Source organism: Parasteatoda tepidariorum, chromosome 4 (genome assembly GCF_043381705.1).
Source record: "Parasteatoda tepidariorum isolate YZ-2023 chromosome 4, CAS_Ptep_4.0, whole genome shotgun sequence".
In the NCBI taxonomy this organism is placed as follows: Eukaryota; Metazoa; Arthropoda; class Arachnida; order Araneae; family Theridiidae; genus Parasteatoda; species Parasteatoda tepidariorum.
In genome coordinates, this window is record NC_092207.1 from 33,766,034 (window position 1) to 33,792,712 (window position 26,679).

Genomic DNA, 26,679 nt, shown 5'->3' on the forward strand with positions numbered 1-26,679 from the left:
ACAAAGATTATTACTAGAGCCCGGATTTTGATGACCTAAAAAATCTCAACTAATGCCCTTAAAAAGTGCAAAAAATGCCCTTAATTAGGGCAAAAAATGCCCTTAAAAATGCAAAAATTGTGCAAAAAATGCCTTAAATAAAGTAAAAATATTGAATTAAACAAATGTTTTGCTCTTTAAAATTATTATGAGTCATTTAAAAAATATAAAGCAATGCAATACTTCTTCTACGTTCATTAAAGTTTGAAAAATATGTTTTATATCCTAAAATAACAAAAAAAGGAAAATATATTGACACCAAAATATTTTTATTTTGTATAGAAACTTTAATGGATATAACAACTTCCATCTCATAATATTACTAAATATCAGAATTACATTGGATTATTAAATGTTTTTTGATAATTTGAAATGTAAACGAGCGTCTCTTGTCTGAAAGTAAATTTTCATTCCTGCAGAAGCTTCTTTCAACGTCTACTGATGTTATAGGTGCGTACTTGAAAAAGACGGTCTCACTTACTGACAATTCTTCTTCAATTTGAAAAGATTTTGCTTCACCTGTTAATATCCTATAGATTTTCTTCATTGTTTGGAAGCCAGTGTAATAATGAAAATTGATAAAAAATAATAAAAATTGGAAAAATTAGCAAAAAACTTAAAAAAATGCTTTAAAATGCAAAATACGCCCAAAAATTTAAAGAAAAATGCCCTATAAATCTAAAAAAATGCTCTAAAAGACAAAAAATGTCCAAAAATGCAAAAAAAATGCAAATGTCATCAAAATCCGGGCCTTAATTATTACTGTACAAAATTGAACTTAATCTAACATACATGCAAGGTCCTTATGCATAAAAATTATATTTTTTTTTTTAGATTTAAGTTGAATTTTATACAATTATAATACTATTAAATATAACAGAATAAATCCCTATACAGTCAAGCCTGTAATCAAGCAACAGAAGAAAAAAAATCTCTATTTTTTGATGTTCTCTCAATTCAGGTTATTAAATTTTATTAGGAAACAAGTTTCGAAATGCTTCAGAAAAAAGGAGCCGCAGAAATTTTCTCCATTTGTTTGTAGACTTTTCAAATATAAAAAGAAAAATAATCAGCAAATACTGAAATAATCAGCAAATACTGAAATAATCAGCAAATACTGAAATAATCGGCAGTCTCTGCTACCGTGCTGGATTTCTGTAGTTACAATTTTTATAATTCCTAAACCAAAGGCCGGGACAGCCTGGTTGTTAAGGCACTGAGCCCATGTCCAAGAAGTTGTGGGTTCGATCCCTGTCTGCCGAAGACTCTCTGTGCAGTAAAATGGTGACTGATGCACGTTAAATCTGTCGAGTCATCAAAGTCCTCCATGTTCCCATAACGAATCATACCTCTGGAAGTACTGATTCAGGAGTTTCCTTGTCTTCTGGATTGGTTCAAACTTACAAGGCTAAAAAGTTGAACCTTATAAGTCATAAAACCCAAAATTGGGTCGGCTGTTCAACGACGGTTATAAAATAAAATTCCTATATCAAGAGAGTATAACAAAACACTTAGATTCTCAACTAACAAAATTGAGAGAAAATCAGTGAAATTCATACATGCCCGAAATATTCCATATGAACTTATTCAGATGCTGAATAATTAAGAGGGTTAAGTATAAATATCTACCAAACTTATGAAACAGACTAACTATTTAATGCATAAAACTGCTCGATAGATACCTCAACTCTTCTTGTCTTTGTCGTTCCAACTCAGCTTCTCGTTCAGCTTGCTCTCTGGCCAATCTGCGTTTCTCTGCCAAAGCTGCTTTTGCTTCTTCTTCAGAGATGATGCGTTTATTGTTTTTATCACTCTCAACACCAGAATCAGAATCGGGCAAGGGGCTTCCACTCTATAAAGAGAGTGAAAAAAATTGTGTTTTCTTATTAACTTAAAACAAAATAAAGAAATGTAATTTATACACAAAACTTAAAAACAAAGGTAATAAAAAGTATTTACATACTTTTTATTACATTTATTTTTAAGTTTTGCTCTATAAAGGCTTTCACTCTATAAAGAGAATGAAAAAATTTTATTTTCTTATTAAGATAAAACCAAATAAAGAAATGTAATTTATGCGAAAAACTTAAGAAATAAATGTAATTACACGTATTTACATACTTTCTGGCATGGCATTTTCCACTAGAAGAAACCTCTTTTACTTTTTACTTTTTTTTAAAAAAAAATTAAGAAAATTTCTTTTAATTATCAAGAAATTAAATCTTTCAGTAATGCACAACATCTCACAATGCAATCACGCATAGGGATGCTTTGACTAAATAAAAACTGTTTGTAAAAATGTAATATAAATATCAGGGATGAGAGTAGTCAGAAAGTAAAAAAGAGGAAATCCAAAAAACAAAAGAAAAGAAAGAAAAAAAAATAAGAAAAAAAATATATATATATATAAACAAAAATTTGACAAAAAAGTGCGATTTTTAAACTTCTAAACCATGTGAATATAAATCCCGATATGAGACTTTTAAATCACGTAAATATGAAACTCTACATCGAATTTAAAAAATGCGAAAATACAAATCATGATTTTTTAATTTTTTGATCACGATGCATAATTTTTAAATCGCGCGATATTACAACCACAAAAACGAATCATGATATTGGATTTTAAGCTCACGTGAATACGAATTGCTACATAGGGCTTTAAAAGCTCGTAAATACAAATCGCGATATTGATTTTTTAAATCTCGTAAGTAAGAATCGCACTGTACAATATTTAAATCGCCTGAATAAGAATCGCAACGTTCAACTTTTAAATCAGGTAAATACGAAAATCGAGATTTGATAATAAAATCGAGATTTTAAAAATGCATAAATACAAAACACGATATTGGATTTTTAAATGTCGTAAATAAGAATCATAATATACGATATTTAAATAGCGTAAATAAGAATCGCAATGTGCAACTTTTAAATCAGGTAAATACGAAAATCGATGATTGATATTAAAATCGCGTGAATAAAAATCGAGATCTGAATTACGAAAATACGAGCTATCCAGCCGACGGATAAAAAATACGGAAAATCTTATTTTCTGTGCGTGAAATCGGAGAAAATAGCTAAAATAAGTAAAAATGCGGAAGGGTTAGCAGCTAGGGCGTAGATTGAATTTTCTGTTTATCTTTGAAAATCGTAAATAAATATAATTATTTTACTTCAATGACTGAATTTAAAAAAAACGGGATATTTATTTAAAAAAACGAAACTTTTAGAGAATCGGAGTTTTTGATAAAAAGGCTGAAATTCGAGAGACAAAAAAAATCTCATCCCTGTATAAAGGTCAACCAGTTTTATCCCAAGGAAATGATTTTTAGAGAAACTTCAGAGGGAGGAAAAGGAACTTCAAAAATTTCCCTCCGCGGAAAATTAAATTCCTCATAAAACATTTTAACTTGGGCAAAAAAAATTTCAGCGGAAATTAGCGGGAAAAATGGAAAAATCTGAAAAAAAGCGGAAATCCGCGGAAGAATCTCATCCCTGAAATATGAACTTAATAAGATTAAATATATAGTAAGTTTCTTTAACAGCATGAAAATTTATATTTATTATCCTATAAACTGAATAATTTCAAAATTATATAATTTGATCCAATGACTCATTTTGTTTCCAACAACTAATTTGTAAAAAAAAAAATTATAAATAAATAAAACTCGGATACAATACTATCATAACTTGCTAAGTCAAGCAATTGCAAAGAAGGAAAATTTAATAATCTAGTTTCCAAATTTTAAATGATTGTGTCTTGAGACACAGAAAACACCACATAAGAATATAAAGTTTCATAAAATTCAAAAGAATTGACAGATACATAAAGGTTTTTTTTTTAATATAATAAAAAATTTTTTTAAAAGGATTAAGATGCAAATTTATAAGCTTTCAAAACATCATTAAACTTATTTTTTAACTACGATGCTTAATTATAAAAATACTTTAAATAAAACTAACATGATTAAATAGAACAACTTTTAAAAAAAGGTTACACCCCCTTTTATTATTATAAGCACTACTCACCTTTTCGTTTCTATCCATTTTAACATCATCACTTTTAGTTGTAGAGACTTGAGCCTCACTTTTCTTTTTGCTTCCTGATGGTGTTTTATTATGCAATGGTTTTGTAGAGTTAGCAGAAGAATTTAATTTTTCTTTATTCAAGGGAGTCTTTGGCTTGGCAGGTACTGTCTTAGGAGGTGTTGGTTTCGGAGCCGCTGGCTTTGGGGCAATAGTTTTAACTGGAGCAGTAGTGGGTCGTGGTGCTGGTTTTGGTTTATCTGCAGACTTTGGAGTAGAACTTTTGAAGGTAGATGGAGCTATGAATAAAAAGAATAATTTCAGATATGAAATTCTCATTTTTAGAAATATTTTATTGAATTTTTATGAAAATAAAAATATTTTCAAAACTTTTTTATCCAGAAGTGCAGAACAAAGTAGAATTGGAAAACAAAACTCATCCAAATGCATTTTTCTCAATTGCAGTAATTTTTTTAAAAAAAAATAGCAATACAGGAGATTCTTTGCATTTCACTATTTTTCAAATAATATTAATAGTTGTCAAAAAAAATTACAGTTGACTTAAAACTTATGATTTTTTTTTAAATCCATAATCACAAAGAATGAATTGCTTAATGAGAACAAACTTGGTACAAAATCAAGTTGATCATTTTGTCACATATCCAATATTGTCTTAAAACTCATAGTTAAATTATTTTTAATTTTTTCAAAAAACGTATGTAATCCATAGCATAAAAATAGACAAAAACAAGAATTGGAACAGTTATTAAAAATTCAGTGAAAAACAGGGAAGATACAGTTTACAATATAAACATGAGTACTAAATTGACTTACATACTTTGACTGATAAAGTGTAAAAAATAAAACATCAATTTAAGTAAATGTTACTCCAAAATGCTTAATGTTGAAACATAATTAGCAAATTGAGAATCAATAATAATGTAATCATATCATCATTCTTGTTAGATGTAGTAAAGCTCATTACTTCAATGAATAACATTAATCTAATAGGTTGATTTTTAATCAGTTTTTAATACAAAAAGCAATAAATATCAAAATAATATAAGCAGTGTTTTCACTACAGCGCGAGAATCTCGCATATTTTTATCTTTTCTCGCAATAAAAAATGATAAACGCGAGAAGTTCGCGCACTCTATTAATCAATTTCAAAATGCGTGAATTTTGGAAAAAATTTCGTCTTTTGCAATTTTGAATAAAATCCATTTCACTTTTCTTCCTTGATCTTTCATTATTTTGAACATCGGTCCTTGTCATCTAGCTTCCCTATTTACCAGTATTGTTCAGAACCGGTGCGAACAGCAGAACCCCTTTCAGAACACATTTCTCTGCAACCACGTGTTCACCGTAGGTAAGGTTTCTTCATGTAAGAAAGACGTTTACATTTTTTGTGCATGAATGTAAGATGGACAAATACCTTGTTAAGGCGACATCTTCTATTCCGTAGCGGACAAATTAAAATGAAACAAATGTCGGTAGAAACGGTTAAAACGAAACAAATACGGATATTTTTCAGCCAAATAAATATAATAGCCGATGAAAAAGTAGATATAGAACACTTTCCATATGATGATGCAGCAAAAATACTCAATTAGAAGATGTTAAAAATGTATAATAATTAAAGAAATAATTTTTTTTCAAGTCTATTCGTGTTTTTTGAATTTTTAGAAATATCACTTAACTTTTTGAAATCTCACCCTGTTTTTGAGAAAGGGTGAGAAATTCTCTCCCATTTTATTTCTGTAATGAAAACACTGATAAGTGTGATGATATGGGGGAAAAACAATTTAATAAATTGTTTATTTTATCAGATGAATTCATATTTACCATATACCGAACAAAAATCAAAAATAAATGCTCCTAATATTAATGATTTGATTCACTGAATACATAAGAATAAATTTTGAGATATTTCTCTTTTTGATAATCAAATATTAATACTTTTCACACTTTGTAGCGTGATTGAGAAACATTAACATTTACTAGAAATTTTTAAAAAAGCATTGAAAGCTACCAAATTGCTAGAATTGCAACCAAAAATAATGTTAAAATTTAAATTTAAAAGGAATAACTTCACAACATTGTAAAAATTACAAAATGAAAAAAAATTATTAAGAATAACATTTGAAACAATTAAAGTTAAAAAAAAGAATAGTTAAATTTTTTGCTAAAACAAATAAGAACAAACAAAAAGATTTTAAATTATGGCATAGTAACAGCTTTATTCTTAAAAACTATTTTACTTTTGTTCATTACAATTATATTCGGTACTCATTAAAGTTAGGTTCTTCTTATATTTTACTCTAACAGCAATTCCCTAACTTAAAAATAAAATAGTATCATCCTAACAATTCTGTGGAAAAATTTAGTTTAGATATAGATATAAGTCTATAATTAAATCAACACTTTTATCTAAAACATTAAATTTAAAAATCATTTCAAAATACTATTTACTTTTCTTCAAATCAACAGCTTCTGTTTTCTTAGCTGGAGTTTTCTTTATAGCACTTCCTTTCAGTTCGTGCATTTTAAGAGCAGTAGTGTGTTTTTGATCTGGTATAGTACCAGCAATGGAAACAGGCCTTGGTTTCCTCGGAGATGATCGAACACGCCGTGTCACATTACTAGTAACCCTACCACCACTATGCTCAGATGCAGAAGAAAGTGGGCGATTGGGAGAGCATACATCTTTCAATAAGCCTAAATAAAAAGGGTTCAATATTTAATTTACATTAGATATTATATAATTGATAACAACATGCACAACTTTATTACAAACCAGCGGTGATTGTGAGACAAAGTGAAAAACCGTGAAAACTTTTAAGTGCAAAAACTCGATAACAAGATATCAATATACATACTATTTATATTTAATCTAATTTTTTGAACTAGATTTATAATTAAATTATCTACCTTGATAGTAACTAATTGAAGAAAAAACCTAGTTCTTACAAGAATTTCGATACTGGATTTTAAAATCACGTAAAACTGAATCGTGATATTGGATTTAAAAACACTAAAATACAAATCGTATTATTGGATTTTTAAATAGCATGAATATGTATTGCGATGTACGATTTTTAAATCATGTTAATACAGTTCACAATTAATAACTTTTAAATTAGGTAAATACGAAAATCGATACTAGATGTTAAAATCATATGAATCGCAATATTAGAAGATTCCAGCATAGTTTCAAACATTAAAATCTATGAAAATCCGACAAACCAAAAGAGGAATTAATAACTACTTGCATTAATTGCATGTCAGTATATCTAATGATTACTTAAAATTAAGATTACATCTGTATTAATAAACACATGAATGGAACTGTAATCAACAATCATGATTACTTGTAATCAACAATATTTTGCCCAACTATGGCAGACAATATAACATTCATTTAGTTTTTAATTATGACATGATTCGTGTTAACTATGAGACAAAATGTTTTTATGTTATTAATTCTTTTCAAACTTGATAGCAATATACAGAAAATAAAAATAGTACTTTTTTCATTAAAATTTATCTTGACATGACATAATTTAGAACTACTTTTAACTATTATTAGATTGTCTAGATCTACTTTAATTATTATTAGACAGTCAAAATTTAACTGTAATTTGTTTTAAGTATTTTTAAACCATTTCTCTAAGCTATTAGTAAATGCCAAAAATAATTTATTACTGCTAAAGAATTGGCAAACTGCTATTGATTACTTCGAATCAATAACAATTATGGCAAAAATACAACAGTATTCAAGATTAGATGAATTAATAACTACTTGCAATCAATAGTATTTTGTTTAACTATAGCAGACAATATAACATTGATTTAGTTTTTAATTATGACATGATTTGTGTTAACTATACAACAAAATGCTTTTATATTGAATGAAGAATTAAAAACAAACTTACTCGAAGTTCCGCTACTAGCGGTGCTATTAGCTTTGGTTGCTTCAACGTAATGTTTCCTGGGTTGAGCCAACTGATCCAGACGAGTCATGCTTACAGATCTTCTTCTGGAGGAAGAAGAGGTAGCGACTCTCGGTGCAGCTGCTCGGTCGTAGGGAACAGTAGGCATCAAGTCGTTTTTTCTTCGTCCTCTAGGCGCAGAAATGGAAGCTGTCATACTTCTGGACATGACATCTTCGACTGAAATTAATTACAAACACTTCATTACATGAAAAACAACAGTTGAAATTGTTATAACAGATAGAGTTATGATCCTTCCAGGTAACTACATTATTAGATTCTAAAAAAATGCTAGCCTGATTAATAGAAATCTACTCAGATAAGTTACAGTGAAATAAAATACTAAACTTTTCTTTTTAAAATGTTAAGGCGTACCTCATTCAAAAAAAAACATATCTGATTTTTGATTTAAATGGTTTAAGTCATATTTTGTTTTATTAAAGAGCTACAATAATTAATAGTAATGCTAGTCACCTTAATTTCCTTAAAATTAAAATAATTAATAAAATAAAATTGAACAAAAATAATTTAGTTGGGGTGAACAATTAATAAATTTAAGTAAATAAATAATGCAATTTTATTTAAAAAAAAAAAATTAAAAAAAAACACTTAAAAGTTTACAGGTGCAAAACAATTTTTTCATTGATTATGATTAGAAAACTATTTGGATGGCATTTAAAATAGTAAATAAGTTTTAAATTTCAATTTAAAAAATAATTAACAAATGCTTGATTTCAATTTTATGATGTGAACTGAACTTAATAAGGTCATTGATTAGACTCAATGCAGATAGCAATATACAGGAAATACCAGATAGTACTTTTAACATTAAAATTACTCTCAACATGACATAATATAGATCTACTTTATTATTAGATTGCCTAGGTCTACTTTAATTATTTTTAGATCATCAAAATTTAACTGTAAGCTGAGTGAAATTACCCTAAAAAATTAGTTTGTTGCAGGTATTTTTCTTCATAATTAAAGATATATTCAATATGATAGAATTTTTAGTAAAGATATATTTTATAAGAAGTGTATTGTTTTTGAAGTACTATATCAATTTAGTATTTATATTTAAGCATTTGCTTTGTTTTAAGTCAATCTAATAAAGAAGTTAACCTTCATGTTATTTTACTTATATCTAAAACAATTTATGTCTCTAAAATAAAATAAATTGAATAAGTATTAAATAATTATTCTATGCATAAGAAAGTAATGCTTTATTTCATGACATAAAATAATAAATCTCAATCAAATTATTGAAAACCTATAATAAATATGAAATAAAGTACTTTGCCTTATTGTTCATAAGAGTTCTACATAAATGCATAAAAAAAAAGACATCATAGTAAAGAGTTTCTTAAAGGGCATGATTACGGCCAACTTATGTGACTGAATTTTTCAATGATAAAATAAAAAGATTTAAATTCTCCTATTTTATGATACATAAATGCTAGTTTAATAAGCCTTACAATCTTGTTTCATAATAGTTGCACTTAATAGTAATAGCTAAAAATAATAGAGGAAACATTATGAAGCTCAGATAAAAAAATTCACATTTAATAACTTATTTCTCGTTGAACGACAAAGGGATAAAACAGTTTGGAACTAACACTAAGAATGTAAAATATTTTGAAACATGCTGATTCCTTATATAAAGGTATTTAAGCCAACTTTACTATTTTCAATTTTGTTCGAAAAATGGAGTCAATGTCAACTTTCACATTGAGACAAACAAGTTAAAAAAGCATTAGTTAGATACATTTTGTTCAAACGCATGAATTTTAAAAAATAGGAAAATGTGCTTCTAAAATGTGGCTCTTACATTATAATGTTATTACGACAAAATTTTTAGTTAGTTTTTTACTATCATACTCCATACAATGGTATAAGTTTGATACATTGCTTACATAAAATATAAATTTATTGTTTCCTTAAAACAACAATTTCAAGAGATATATTTCTAGTAAAATTTGAGACCATACTGGTAGAAAAACAAACATTACTGAATCGAAATTAGTAAATTGGCCTCCCAATTTACTTTTAAAAGAATTAATTGCTTGAATAGTTATGTAATTTACTCCAATGGAAATAAAAACTAAAAAAAACAGTGCATTTTTAAAAGGCTGATAATAAAAATTTATAGCAAATAGTTCATTAGATAAATTTTAATTTTAATCTTAGTTTTTACTCATTATCATGAATCTGATTAAAAAAATTTGGTTCTAAGTTAGAATTTGGTAAACTTACCTAAAAAAAAAATTTTAAAGAAAGAAAGAAAGAAAAGCTTTACCCAACTATTTTTATTGATATCAAAACTAATGCAGGGTGTGTAGCCAGATTTTTTTCAACAAAAAAAAGAGCACCTTTTAAGCACTCAAAAAATATTTTTAATCACTTTCCAAAAAAAAAATCAGAATGAGGAACTGTGCAGGAACAAAAAATATAAAAATTTATCGTTAAAAGTTCTTAATTTATAAACATAAAATTGAAGAACATTTTCAAAAATTTTACTTTATCATGATACAGGGTTCCCACTCTATGATGAGATTGAAATTCAAGGACTTTCCAGGACTTTTCAAGGACCTCAACAAAATTTTCAAGGACCTTAATCTAAGACCAATTTTAAAAATTATTCTCTTCTATTTTACTAGAAGCAACAATGCTATATGCAGATGCTGATTGGGNATCCGCGGGTGTTTTATAAAAAGGGCCGTCGGCAGTATTGGACAAATTCAAGGACCTATCAAGTTTTTCAAGGACCTAAGACGTTTTTCAAGCACTTTCAAGGACCTAAATTTAGCACAAAAAAATTCAAGGACTTTCAAGGACTCTCAAGGACCGTGGGAACCCTGTGATAAAATAACTAGTTTTTGACAAATATTGCAGAGAAAATTGTGCATTTTTTGTAATTTAGAATGACAATCGACACGGCAAAGAAAAAAAATTTCTCGCCAAAAGATTAAAAATTAAACACTTTTTCCAACCCCGAATAAAAAAAAAAGCACCTTAAAAGACTTTTAAAAAACATAAATAAAAAATAAGCACTTTTTAAAAACACTATGCATCCTGTAATGCAAATACTTTTCATCCTGCCATCACTTAAAATTCAGGAGGCCACTTCCAGAATTTTAAGCCCCCAATTAAAATAAACATGAATGAGCTAAGCACAAGTGGTTCAAGAAAAATTAATGAAATCACAATCACTGAATACAATACAAGATGACGAAAAAGAATTACAGAATAGAGAGAAAGAGACAGGAATGTTAGTTACAAGAAGAGACATGCTTAGCGGTCCTCCACATGCTTTGATTCATGAAGAATCACACTATCCCTACTCACCAATGATAGCACCAGAACCCACTAAGCAGCCTGACTGAGTATTAGATATTTTCTCAGAATAAGTTGAGAGTCTAGAGTCAGGTTGATGGCAAATGCCATTAACCAAACAAGGCCCAGCTAAGTAAACAGGTGAAACAGATCGTCTGTCATAGAAATTATTATGAAGTTCAGCTGAAAGGTTGGTATAAAATATGTTAATATATAAATGAGTTCTCTGATAGAAGTCTAAGAGATTTAGAGAAACTACATAATCTTATAATTAAGTATAAAAAAAATGGATAAAATGGAAAACAAACACTAAAGGATAAAAAAAAAAATATTTATATATACTACAAATTTTTCATAAATAAGCTTTACCATAACACAAGTCTTAATAGTTTGCAAAAGTGCAGTTTTTATAATATGCTTTCATTTTATGTTATTTATTTATGTATCAAGATTACATGGTATCAAATTTTTAATAAAATCAATATATTTAACTTACTTGTTTTCATAATGAGACATTTCATGGCATAATAAATGACATTTTTAAATGTAGAAAAATAATAATTGCAATAAATAAGAGACGAAAGTATAATTTAAATATATCTCTGAAAACAGAAAATTAACATACTCTCTTTGTAATGATTACCTCACCACTAGAAGATGAAACAGGAGTTAAATTAAGAACAAATAAATAAATGAAAATTATAAGAAATTACAGGTCTTTATCACAAGTTTAAAAACACAAAAATGATTTTTCAATGGGATGTATATATGAAAAAAAAATCTTTACATGATAAATTTCTTTAAAAATAATTAGGGACCAAGAATATTTTAGGAAGCGTAAGTCTACAAAAAAAAATTGATAGTCAAAAATGGAAAAGTAAAAACATGTTAAACCCAAAAAATGCTTTATGAATTAGAAGCTAAGCTAACTATAAGGGATTTTAAGACCCAGCTGAAGCTTAGTGCCTAACCAAGCTTCAGTTCAAGCCAAGATTTTAACCAAGAACATTTTAAGAAGCGTAAGTCTACCAAAAAAAAAATTTGATAGTCAAAAATAGAAAAGTAAAAACTTGTTAAACCTAAAAATTGCTTTATGAATTAGAAGCTAAGCTAACTATAAGGAATTTTAAGACCCAACTGAAGCTTAGTGCCTACAGAAACATTAAAAGAATTCATGGAAAAATATGGATGAGTAAAGTCAATATATACCTAACTTGATGTTAACATTGAAATTTCCTTGAAATGTAATTTTGTAATTTTCTTAAATTTTGGATGACTCGGAAAATTTGTTTTGTTTTTTCATTTAAATGCTTAATTTCCTTATGTTTTTAGGACAAAGATTTTTCTAAACTTGGCTTGCTGTTTATTTCTACTAAATTTTTGTAGCCGTTTTTCTTTTTTTTATTTTATAAAAGATATGACTTCACTTAATTTAAACAAGATGAAATGAAAGTCTTAAAAATTTTTGAATAACCTTAATCTTGAAGCAGATTCTTTATTCAGTTGTGAAGATGGAATAATAATAACAAAAAAAATTAGTGCAAAAAAGAGATACATTTTAGAATTCTTCAACGTTTCGACAGGTAACTTATAACAAAAAGACTAATAGAATTACACATTTTTAGTTAATTCAAACTAACAAAAATAAATAATTTTAAAAAAACTGGTTGAGATTTTTAGAAAATTGCTTTAGTCCTTTGTAATGAATTTATTTTTCATGCAGTCTTCAATTATTAGCAGTTAAACAAAATTAAACACAGTCCTGTGGTTCCATGTTCACAATGAACTTAATGACTTCTGAAGTACATTTATTGCATCAAAGAAGAGACAAATTAGAATATGAAAATGCAAAAGTGTCTCAAAATTTTTCTTAAAAGCAACCTGTAGAAATTAAAATTGCAACATTTTAAATGTCAACTCTAATTCCTTTTCAAAAAATTTGCAACATTTTCTTCAATGTTTAGAAAGAAGTCAATTTGCAACAAAATGATACAAAGAAGCAACGTTCTCTTCTATAAAATGATTTTTTTCCCCTATCTTTTTCTTGGTATGGTAATCATAATTAATCAGAAATACATTAAATGTCATACATATCTCTGATGAAGTAAAAAAAATAATTTTTTTTTAAAGCAAGACATGAAATGAATACCTCTGTGTGATGAACTAGCAGTAAAGGATCTACTCATACAGTCTGTTTCAACATTATGAGTAACAGGTTGTAAAGAATCGATATTACGCGGTATAGAACTTCCAAATGCAAAAGAAATTGTACTCCGACTTGCATTACGGCGGGCTTCCAGGGCCGCCTCTCGTTCCATGTGCTTTCTCATAACTGCATCATTTCTTTCCTGCAAAAGACACCAGTTCAAAGAGAAACCTTTCAATCAACCATTTTCATATTTAATCTTAAATAACTAGGTCTTCAATTGATTATTTGAATATAATTTTAATCATTGAATTTGTTGATAATAAATAGATAAAACATAGGAGGAAACCAAGGTTATAATTAGTTCACTTTTAAATTTATTATTTTTTTTTAATTTTGCTAAAAAATTATATAGTTTGATATTTTTATATGATAAATAACTTACTTTCCCTCATTCTTAATTTTTTTCTTCATAATACTCAATATATAATATTTAGCAACAATTAAAAAAAAATAATAAAAAAACATTGAAGAGGGGACCAGCATTAATCGAGACATAATAAGCTTGATTCACCTCTTGGACCACGTAACAAAATTGTACTCAAAAGCAATATTGAAGGATACATGTTATCAATACAATATTGCATTATATTCTTTAATATTAAAATTAAAAATCCAGCTTTAAAGATTAATAAAACATGCATTTCTTCAAATGATAAAATTCTTACTACACACAATTGTTTATTGAATTTCATAATAACAAATTTTTTGTCACTTAAACTAATTGATTTTGCATAAACCTGGCATAATTATTAAAAATAATTTATAAACATAAATAAGAACAAACAATAGCTTGTGCAATAAACAGCCTTATATTTCTTGAGCAGGATTCATTGAAAATAATATTATCTTCATGCATCATTTCACATTAAGATAGATATTAACAAACATACAAGCACAATATAAAATTCTTATGCCTGTAGAAATTTTGTTTTTAGTTGTAATTCCTTTAAAAATGTAATGTTTGATTCAAATTTATTTATTTTTTTAAAATAAGATACACAACATATATATGTAATTTCTATACAAAATATTGTGTTGTGTGAAGGTACAAAATATTGTGTTGCTTTTTTTTTTTTAACCCAAATCTCAATTCTAAATTCTGTTTCAGTTAAACAAAAGTTTAAAAAAAACAAAACAAAAAAAAAAATATATTTCTTAAAAATTTTATTAACTTAACGTTAATAAAACTAGCATAATTTTTATAAATAAAATGCATATTTGTAAACAAGTTGAATTTGAAGTACATTTTTTAATAATTTTTATGAAATATTTGATAACTTTTAAGGTTAATAATTACTTTAATTTTTATGAAATATTTGATAACTTTGTTTCTCTTCATATCAGACTTGAGTAACTTGAATTTTTAAAAAATATTTTTCTACTCCTAAAACAAATATACACATAAATTTAAATAAGAGATTATAACTGTTAAAATTATACAGGGTTCCCACTCTTTTATCAAAGCAAAAATTAAGCACTTTTAAGGACTTTTATCAAAAAAATTAAGGACTTTTTTTGTAGAAATTAAGGACCTTAAAAATGATTATTTATCATCAAATAAAACATCATAGATTAATAATAATAGATTAAAAAAATGGAATAGCTTTTCTTCAACTCAGTCATCCTTTAAAAATTTTAAAAAAAAACTAAATAAAGAAATGTTAAATACAAATAATCTGTATTTAATTAAGATTAAATTGCATTCAATCACCTCACATAGCTTTTAAGAATATAAAGAAAAACTCAAAGAATTCAGATTAAACATTAAAATTTTCTATTTTAAAAATAGAAAGAAATTGTGTNGACATAGAGTTTGTTAGTAGTTAGAAGTTTTGTTTAGCTTATTTCTAATATTTAAGAAATGCCAAATTTTAAATTCTTCATTTTAGTTCCTGAATTTATTAATAGTTCCAAGCTTTTTTGTTTGTTTGTTTATTTCTAACAATTAAGAAGTGCAAAATTTTGAATCCTTTGCAAATCAAGCTATTATGATAAAAGTAAGTATCACTATTTTCCATAAGTATATTACAATATTTCTATATGAATGTATATCCTTCTATAAGAATACATGTATATATATATAATTGCAAAATCAATAGCAATCATTTACAACATTCATTTATAAAGGCAATTATGTGAAAATAATATATTGTCTGCTATATGCCATAAATTTAAGAAAACAGTAGGTTTTTGACAGTTTTTACCGGTAAAAACACGGTTTTTACCACTGTCATGTCAAAAACCAGTTTTTGACGGCAAAAACCTAACCCTGAATTGCAATTTATTACTTTAATTTTGAAGAAACAAATTTTAGATGATAAAGTAGTAGAATCTAAAAAATTACTTAGCAGTGCTAAAATATTACTTGTTTATGGCACTTTAATAGAAGCAATTGATTTGTTCATAGAATTTGTAGTGTAACAGATTAATGAGGAAAAAAATACTAAACAGCATTAAAATAAATGAGCCTAGTCCAATCTACCTTGTCTCACATTAAAAATAAGAAATGAACACAACTGCTTACCTGTTCAGCTTCAAATAGAAGTTTTCTTCGCTCTTCAACTGCCATTCGTTTATCGGTGGTGTGTTGTAGTAATCTGTCATCCCGCTCAAGAGATGGGGGACCAGATGAATTACTTCCATCTGAAAACAATTATATAACATAACTTGCATTGAAAATTAATGGCTAACTTTCAAGTAAAGTTGCAAAAAACACTACAATAATAAAAATTTTTTTTTACTATTTTTAGAATATAGTTGGAACTTAAATATTGTGAGCTAATCCAGGGTGCATAGCCTAATCTTTCAACAAAAAATTTGCACCTTTTAAATATTTTTAAAGCACTCAAGAAATATCTTTAAGCACTATATACTTTAACAAAATGCAAAATTAATTTCAAAGACTGTACATGATCATGATAAAATAACTAGTTTCTGACAAGGAACTCTTTTTTTTTGTTTATATTAGAAATTATAAAATGATCAAGAGATTTTTTGGTTTGATATCAGAGGGTGGAAAATGAAGCCTGAAATTGAGAATATCTTGCAAAATGCAGCAGTCGCACACGAGAGTGCAATAATCTCAACAAACACAGCTCAGTAGATGCACATGTAGACTCGCAAGTATTTCATAAAACATGTCAAATGATTGGCCCTTTCATATGCTATAGACCGACGGTACGCCGAAATAGATTGTGGTTGAATGAATTGTGAAAACGTTGAAAGATTAACTCTTTGATTTAATTTAAATATAATTCAATTAATAAAATAAGCTTAAGTAATTAAATATATTTTAAAAGGTAGGAAATAGGTAATGCCAATTGTAGCATCACAGTTCTATCGTTCATAATTGATAAATCTGTTTTTACTCATAATTATATAGATAGTAGAGATCATTTTTATTGACACTAAATTTTATTCATTGATCCAATTTCCAAGAAGCCAATGCAAGTGGCATTTCTGCACCAAGGAAACGACACTGACTAAAATTAAAATCATTCGTGAAGAATCATGTACCATCGATAACAATTTGAAGTTAATTGAGGTAACCCTTAAAAACAAACAACCTCCATTAACAACAATTTTACTGTAGAACAGCGAGTGGTTGCTTCAGTAGGTTTAACTGTGCATAATTACAGGTAATTAAACTATTAATATACACATGTAAGCCATAGATATAAGGACCTATGAATCATGCAGAAATATGACTAAAATTATGCGACAAGGATACAGAAAAGTTTTACAGAGGAATTTTATAAGGATACAGAGAATTTTTAAAATTTGCAGATGACCAAAAAAAAAAAAAAAAAAAAAAAAAAAAAAAAAAAAAAATTAATAATTAATAAATTTAACGGTTTTCAGCATCTTTGCAAATTTTATAGGGTCCATATAAACAATTAAAAAGTTCTATTAAAAAAAGCATACATTCTTTTGACTTTATTTAAAATATATGTATGTATATATTACATCCTATTATTACTAACCTGTTAAGGAGATATCTTTAGATGACAATTTCTGATCTTCATAGCCTTTACGATCAAGAGAATTTGATTCATTTTCTTCTTCAACAACATTTTTATTCATCATCGATTCTGAGCCACCATGGGCAAACCAGTACATATCTAATATAAAACAAAAATTAATGGAAGAAAATATTTATTAAAAATTTTAAAAAAGATGTAACAGAAGGCTAAAATGTACTCAGTAAAAAGGTTTAAAAATATTTAGTGCAAAAAATGCACAAAAATTTTGGTCATTATAAAATTTTCTTCATTCATTTGGATTTTTCTTGTCAGATTTAGAAAAAAAATTAAATCTACAGGAATTTTAAGTTAGTGTAAACTGATCACAATTTTGTATTTTACCAATCACTAAGAAGTTGAATCACACTATTCTACTCGTAGAAAAATAAATAAATACTAAAACATTTATAATTTTCAATAACACAATGGATAATTATATAACTTATGATTTAATGTACATCTTGTTAAGTAAACAAATACCTATTCAAGGAACTTTAATGATAAATCTTAAATCCTTTTCAGAAGACAGAACAAGATATTGCTAGAAATAGTGAGTAAAATAATTACTGCACTCCCCAATTTAATAAAATTTGGCATTTTATCAAGTTAACAGTTATCCTTCATAACATGACAACTTAGGTAACACACAAGACAGTCTTAAGCACAAATATATTTATTCACTATTTTTTTTAAACTAATCAGCTACTTTTCTTTTTACACCTACTGAAATTTTAATTTCAGCCTTTTTTTCAAGGTTTCGGTACTACAAAGACCTATTATTCATACACATGTCATAAAAATATAATAAAAAATTGAAATTTCCTTTTAAAAAGAATTAAAGAATCACATTTCTTTGTTGGTAACTAGTCTGTAGCTTCGAATCAAAAGAATATCAGTAATTAAAAACTTGATGGCATTGAACGCAGTAAATATTTTGGGAGACAGAAAATAGCAACAAACAATTATTTAAGATAATTAACTTCATTTATTACAAAATAGCTCATAAAATAAAAACATTCATACAATGACACAGAAAGTTAGACATTTAAAAAAAACTGTATTGTAAACAAACTAAATTGTAATACAATTTAATTATGCAAAGTTTCCTATTTCGCTTACCTTTTGTGACAGGCCGGTTTCGCCTAGACATTTTGCTCAGATCCGTAATTTAATTACCTAAAACACAAATTTAATTTTAATAAAAACAACTCGCTTCAAAGATAAAAATAATCGAATACAAACAAAATTTGTTTACAATAAGCAATGAAATTAACAAAAAAGACAAGGATAAACATTTAAAAAATACAGGATTCTAATAAAATCCATGACCGTAATCGTATGATAACGAAAAAGAATCGATAAACTTATGCTCACAAATTTTATTTTAAAATAATCCAATGAACTAGATGCAGTCGAATGCTTGTGATATTAATTAAATTAATTCCAATCAAATAAGTACGTGTTATTTCCACAGAGAATAGAATTTTCTAAATTTATCAAACAATTTCTACTGAAATAACCGATAAATTTCAATTAAAACAAGTGATTAAAGTATGCATAGATTACGTAATTATAATTCCTAGACAGTGATGAATAAATAACCTTTTCATCCTGATCTTCCAGTACTCAACAAGAGGTTAACTCAACATCGCTCTGAAGACAGACGCTCACAAACTCTCGCATCCACACATACATATGACGCAGCCAGATAGATGAATTACTCCGTGATTCGTGAAGTGGATCTCATGACGTCATAATGTGGTTGCAAGTTCAGTTTCTACAACGCTAATTTGGCGACGTTTTCAGTGAAATGAAACCTATGAATAATACCGACTTTAATTTTCTTTTCTTTCATTCTCTTTTATGTTTTTAATTTTTCGTTCCGGCTCACTGCTGATGGCCTTGAAATAAAATAACGGTCAGTTTGGTGTATTCGTAATAATGTATTTGTCAGGTATCTGTTTCAGCTAAAAAGTGAGTGAACAAACGTTTAAATTACAAGTTAAAAATTTGTTTTCTGTTTCTTTTTTTTTTAATTGCATTATTGGAAACTTGACACAAAAAAGTAGTCGTTAATGCTTATTTTACAATCCAAAATAATTCATTTTCAATGTTGTTTTAAATATTCCATTATTCAAATCATTGAAAAAATATTTAAGCGAAAAATGATAAATATTTTAAACAAAAACAGGTAATTTTCGGATAGCCGGCGGAAATAAATTCCACTATTTTTTTTTAAATATATTTTTGCATTTTATTTATTTATTTATGTTCTTAAAAAAATAGAAAAGTTGTCAGAGGTCTACATTTTTTAACGACTTTTTGCTTCCGCTCGGCTAACCGAAAAGTACCCAAAAACATTTTCAACATCTATTCAAAAATCACTTTTGAAAATCGTATATTTGTGAAAATTATAGTATAGAAAATTATAATTTATAGATTCAAGAGTAAAACAAAAGTTAGAAGTCTAACACACATGGTACACAAACAGTACTAGAAACACAAACGGTCTGATCCAAAAATATAAAAAGGAGAAATCATATTGTAGACATTTAATTAATCCATATTTTTCACAACGACAAATTAATATCAACCTGAAATAAATCCTTTATTTGTACCGTAACGGAGAGAAACTTTATGAAATCAACACAATTTGCAAACAATTATCATAAAATAATTCATTCCTGAAAAAAAGTTTTTGATACATCAGTATCTAATTCCAAATGTCAAGTTCAAAACTCATGATGCCAAAATTTAAAAAATTCTAAAGCTTCAGAAAAAATCTTTTCAGTTAAGTTTCTTATAAAATAACACATGGCAACAAAAATTGGGGTGAGAAAAACCTCATGAATTGTACAGGATGATTCGAGTCATGACATGTTCTGGCAATTTTTCCGAGTATTCAATCAAAAAGTTCCGTTTTACACGCAGACTACCTTAAACATGACAAATCCCAAATTTTTATTTATTTAATTTTCTTTTTGGATAATTTAGGTGCTTGGTGTTTAAAAATCAATGATAAGACGCATTTTCAAAGTGTTCATAATAGCATCCATGGTATTGAGAAAAAAAAGAAAGGAAAAAAAAATTCCATTGCCATAAAGGGAATATTTTTCTTTGTATAGCTGTGCTGTTATCTGGAGGAAATTCCGAGTAACTTATAACGAAACAATAACGAGGAACAGTTTGATGAAAAAAGATTACTTTTAGAGGAAGAAAAAAAATATGGCTTATCACTAAAATCCCTCAAATCCTTAACTTTTTAACACTAAATAATATTTTATGGTGGAATAATATTGAAGTTAGAATAAATATTGAAATATTTATTCTAACTTCAATAAAATACTTATTATCTGTGGAATAAAGATAAAATTATACTAATAATTAAAATTTTATCTCAATTTATTAGATAAATTTGACTTTAAACAATAAGAAACAAAATCAAAACTTTTACTACCACATTACATCAAAATTAAGCAGTTAAAATGATAGTCTTCTATTTTATCATGACTTATATTGCATTAATAAATTAACGCAATACTGTCATTTACAGCATTATTCTTTCCTACTTCAAACTCTTTATTATTTTACTGTGCCAGAAAATAACAAAAGAAAAAAAAAATTCAATTCTCACAAAATTTTATTGAGCTATACTTGTCAATATTTTTCACGAACCGCCTGAAAGCGCATTCGTTGTCTTCAAACTTAATAATAGATTATTTTAATATTTGTATGGATACTATATATTGGTTTTTGACATTGCATGGGTACTTCAAGGAATTCATTACCAGTAAAAGAGAACTCATTGCTCTCTGATAGATATTTGTTGCAGTGTAATGTTCAAATCTCAAGAGATAAGTAAAAGTAAACATTTATCCAAAAATTGGATTAGTGCAAAACGAGGTATATAAAATACGAGATATGTAAAATACAAGATATAACAAGATATACATTTCACGCTTAACATTTTGAAATTTAGAATTATTTTATTACTTAAAAAGTAATATTTTGTGTGTGTGTGTGTTCGCAACACTCAAAAATTTTTTAAAAAGCATAATTATTTAGGTTGATTTTTGCTTTTTGGATGCTTTAACGATTATAATAATGATTTTTTTCAAATCAAATAATTAAAATCGCATTACTTTTAATAAATTCTTTTAATAAACTCTGCAATTTAACTGACTCAAAAATGAGAAACAAAATAACTAAATAAAAAACTAACTTAATTAATTTTTCGAAAAAAAAATTTAGCTTTGAAAGGCAATTACTTTAAATTAAGAAGAGATATCGTCAGTTGACAGCTCGATTTAATTCATTGTCACCATAATCCAAATGTCTGTAACAAAATTATACCTGTTATAGTATGTTGTTCTGATTGCAATTCATTGAGAGTTAAAATCGAAACAAGTGACCAGAAACTTTTTTTTTAAAAAAAAAAGATATAAGTTTAAAACACGTAATTAGATATAAGTAAAATATGTATTTCAAAGTATAAATCAGAATATCTCACCTGCTTTCGTTTCTTTTTATCATTTTTTTAAACGACAAGTTTAGAAAGAATCTCTGGATGAATACTAGAACTAACTAATGCTTTAACTAATTTTGTTACTACTAATGCTTAAACAATTCAAATTAATTGTCCTTGATACGTATTTGGTTTGCTGTTTATGGAAATGATTTTAAAATGTTTGCAACTCTCAACAGAAGGCCAAAAATTCAAGAAATATCCCAGTTCAAAAATGCTTTGACCATTTTTAAGTTTAAAAAAAAATTATAAATGTTTATAGAAAAAAAAATATTTTACACACAGAATTCATGACTTTTAATAGCGAGAAAAAAAAAATATTTTGATTAGCTTATAGACTTAAATAGTAGAGATATAGTAAATGATGTGGAGCTCAAACTAGAAACCGCACTCCCGACTAAATTAATGGGTCCGCTTTTTATATTTTGTGGCTTCTTCCAATTCCTACAATAAAAATTCCGAAAAATGGCTTCTCCCAATTCCTACAGTAAAAATTCCGAAAAATGGCTTTTAATTCCTACAGGAAAAATTCCGAAAAATGGCTTTTTCCAATTCCTACAGGAAAAATTCCGAAAAATGGCTTCTTCCAATTCCTACAGTAAAAATTCCGAAAAATGGCTTCTTCCAATTCCTACAGGAAAAATTCCGAAAAAAGGCTTCTTCCAATTCCTAGTAAAAATTCCAAAAAATGGGTTGATACGCTTGCTTACAGAAAGTACATTTTTGTGTCTGATTTAACGTAAAATATGAACTGCATCTTCGTGGGTGAAAATTCAATCATTACATCATAAGCTTATTCAGATATATTGCACTAGTACATATTAAAAAGACAAACTTAAATATCCATTTCAAGTCTTCCATGCATATTACGGTACTTCAAAATATCCATTTCATTTCAGTATACCTTTTTTCCAAAAACTAAAACAAACAAAAAAAAATCTTTTCGAAAGAGAAGGGAGATAAAAAAAAAATAAATAAAAAAAAAATAAAAGAATCATAAATTTCTAACCAAGAGAATACTCCTATTACGGTGGGGGCACTGTGTTTGGGTGCTACGGAATACACATTTTTATTAGACTCTGCGGGAGTGATTTCGTTTCGGTTTTCAAGTCCTACGTGCCTCTCATGATCCATGAGTTCGTTTTGAGTTCGAATTCGAAATGATGAACCAAGAAACGAAATTTCAATAAAAGCTGTATCTTTTAATCAGTATTAACTATACAAGTAATATGTTTGTATTCGTAAAATTTTATGTAGTGTCTGCTTTTAACACAAAAGCTGTTTTTCATATTAAAAGAAACGGATAAAAAATCAAAATACCTCTGAAAGGGCTTCAAATAAAAGCATATTGCAACTTAAGAAGAATCAAAAACTGCGCCTTTTTTTGTTTTTTAGAAATTATGGGCTGACTTCAAATATTGTTGAGTAAAGACATGGGTAAATTTTTAATCAGTATACGAAATTAAACAGTGAAAAATTATTTTTATACTGAACTGAATTCGTACTCAAATGAAATTTTTAAAACTTGTAAGAGTTTTTAATTCCGACCTCACCAACGTTTTAACAATAGCAGAAATAATTCTTTGGCAGATTATAAAAAATTATAACATTTTTTGAACCCGTTCATAAAAAAATACAAGAGCCAAAAAAGAAAAATAGGTCCTTTTTTAACAGATTTAATATAAGGACTTTTATAAAAAGAAAAAAGCAAATTAGGAAAAATATGACGTTTTTTTTTTCGTTTTTTTTTTATTTCTACAAGACAACCCGAACTAAACAAACACATCGTTCTTAAGTTTGCGATCATGTTCTTAGATGTCTGTAATCCTAAGTGACATGTCTCGTACAAACGACATAATTTTTTATGTAGTTCTGATATCGATTGAATGCCAGAAGAATTAACCCTATAAAATCGAAGAAAATAAGTATTATGGAAACTTCGGAATGTTGACTCGTTTTCAAATTTCCAACGAAATGCTTTATAAAATAAAATAAACAAAAATAGAAGAATAGTCGTTCCTCAACTTCAGATCTTGCAACTACACACATTTCTTTACTGACGAAATAAGAATTGTTTTTCTATTATTTATTGACAAGAGAAATATTGATGTTTGAAAGAAGAAAATATTCATCAAAAATTCGGAAAAATATAAGCTTTTAAAATATTAATTCATCGCGCATGCGCTGAATGGACAATTTAAAGGCCATTTTTTTTCATTCAGTTCCAGAATCGAAAAAAGGGTTGGCAAAATTGCTGATTTTAAACAAAAATAATAATAATAATCGGACTTATTTGATTTTAATCAGATTTTTTTAAAATTTAAAATCAGATTTTTTAATTTTTTTTCTTCATATTTATCAACCAAATCATCTGATAAAGCATACGTGTAAGTATCTGGTAAAGTAAAATAGATATTTACTAAAATGCTTCAAAAGTTAATTAGATTATGACAAACTAATTGTGCATATTAATTATAAATTTGTTTATTACAAACTAATCCACTGAATAAATAAAATCACGGTTTTTTTTGTTCAAGCAAAAATCTTAAAATTTTTAAACAGGTAGGCAATTTGTCAGTTAAGATATTCAATGAAGAGTTAATTAGTTTAGATCAGAATACATTAAAGAAATAAATTATTGTAAGTTTCTCTGAGCAGAACTTGTCTTCATTCAATATTAGTTAACTAATTACGTATTTAATATGTTTTAAAAGCACTTAAAGCATTAAAATGAACGTAAAACCAAATGAGTATAATTGAAAAATGTTTATTATCAGAAAATTATTTTACATGCAGCTATTGGAAAATTATAATTTCACGTTACTGTTACCCACTTTTAGTCGCTATTTTATTTTCTTATTGGTCTATTTTGTTTGAAATATGATAATTTACCCTTTCATCATTTTTATGGTTAAAATCTTCATTAGCAATGAAATCAGACTTTAAAAAGAATCACACCCTAAAGAATATATTTATAAAAACATTTTCGACTTAACGATTAATTAAAAAAAAAAAAAGAGTTGCGTTAAATCAATGAATTTTTTTTTTAAAAAATCAAGCGATTTAAATCGCGATTTTAATCACACCAACACTAATGGAAAATGGAGCTTTTACAATGGCAATTCTGATATAAAGAACAGTAAAAATTACATTACAAATTCGCACTTTACACTTACATAAGGTTGATGACTTTGAATAGAGTGCATTGGTATTTGGAACATTCACACACTTTATTATTACTAAAATTGTAACTATCATAAATGCAGAGTGCATTTACAGGGTGCGTAGCCAAATAAATCAACAAAAAATAAACACCTTTAAAGCACTTTTCAAGCACTCAAAAATATTTTTAAGCACTTTAAAAAAATATCAAAATTGAGCACGGTTGGAAAGATTTTGACAATCGACGGTTTTATCTTGTTTCAACCGTCATGTCAAAAAAAAAAAACATTTTGGCATTGTTTTTGACAATTGTCAAAAATCATGAAATTTTGAATTATGTAAAACGAATGGCGTTTTCAAACGCTACGGACTAACTATAAGCCGAAATAGATTGGGGTTGAATTAATTATGAAAACGTTGAATAGAAAGAACAATGTTAACTATGTCTTTTTGCATAATTCAAAGCGAAAATCAACATAGTAAAGGAAAAATATCATTTTGAAAAAGGGATAATTAAGCACTTTTTAAAGACACCCAATGAAAAAGCACCTTTAAGGGCTTTTAAAAAACGAAAATCGAAAATAAGCACTTTTAAGCGCTTTTTAAAAACGCTACGCACCCTGATTTAATTATATTCATTTTGATCATATGTTGGTTACTTTTGTACACATATTTAATTTGTATTAAATATAAGATATTTATTAAACAATTTTAAAAAAACTATGCTCTTAAACAACTTAAGAGCCATCATAAAATGGCAAAATTATTTCTCAGCTGTCATTCGATAAAAAAAATAAAAAAATCGCAACTTCAATTAAAAGCACAAACTGACTCCATACTTGGTGAATGTGTATCCAGGTCAAAAGAAACCAGACTTCGTTCTTTTGCACCCTCCCAATTCTTGAAATTTAAGAAGGAAAACTAGTGACGTTATGTAAGAATGACTCACACTCGAGCAAAAACGTTCGATGCGGCCTTGCGAACACCTCAAAATATATTCTTAAGTTAATCTAGTTGAGGATATTTAAATCAATGATCTTTTTATTTCAACTAAACCAGTTGATCGTTCTAAACAAAGCTAATTATCAATTATAAAGTAATTTAATCTCACAATTCAAGGTTTTTTTTTTTTTTAATATTTTAAACTAATCAGGGTGGGCACCAGATATGCATAATGTAATGAATGCCCAGAAGCGCGAGAAGCTGTTGGCGGAAAATTGATCCCCGATGCGGATATTCTTTTACTGTTACTCATTATACAAAATATAGCCAAATATAAGATAAAACAAGGTAAGTTAATAACTAATTTTATGTCTTCAAAAAGATGCTAAATTTAGAGAAACATATGCTGGTATGTATAATAATAAATAT

At 27.0% G+C, this 26,679-nt stretch overlaps 1 protein-coding gene across 11 annotated transcripts in view; it reads right to left on the bottom strand.

Annotated features, from left to right (window-relative positions):
- LOC107437663 (protein split ends) overlaps positions 1-26,679 on the bottom strand; it is a 64,323-nt gene that overhangs the window by 11,637 nt on the left and 26,007 nt on the right. For 2 of the 11 annotated variants that reach the window (XM_043056975.2, XM_071179635.1), the window contains 9 exons: positions 18,741-18,797; positions 17,583-17,720; positions 16,124-16,242; positions 13,540-13,738; positions 11,403-11,573; positions 8,001-8,237; positions 6,538-6,783; positions 4,069-4,364; positions 1,722-1,891 (listed from right to left, as the gene is read on the bottom strand). In XM_043056975.2, the coding sequence (XP_042912909.1) occupies positions 1,722-1,891; positions 4,069-4,364; positions 6,538-6,783; positions 8,001-8,237; positions 11,403-11,573; positions 13,540-13,738; positions 16,124-16,242; positions 17,583-17,720; positions 18,741-18,771 (1,607 nt within the window). In that variant the 5' untranslated portion in view covers positions 18,772-18,797. Of the gene's footprint in view, positions 1-1,721; positions 1,892-4,068; positions 4,365-6,537; positions 6,784-8,000; positions 8,238-11,402; positions 11,574-13,539; positions 13,739-16,123; positions 16,243-17,582; positions 17,721-18,740; positions 18,798-18,876; positions 18,923-18,995; positions 19,355-26,679 lie in introns of those variants that run through there. The other 9 variants (XM_071179637.1, XM_071179640.1, XM_043056972.2 and 6 more) reach the window with 8 other exon arrangements.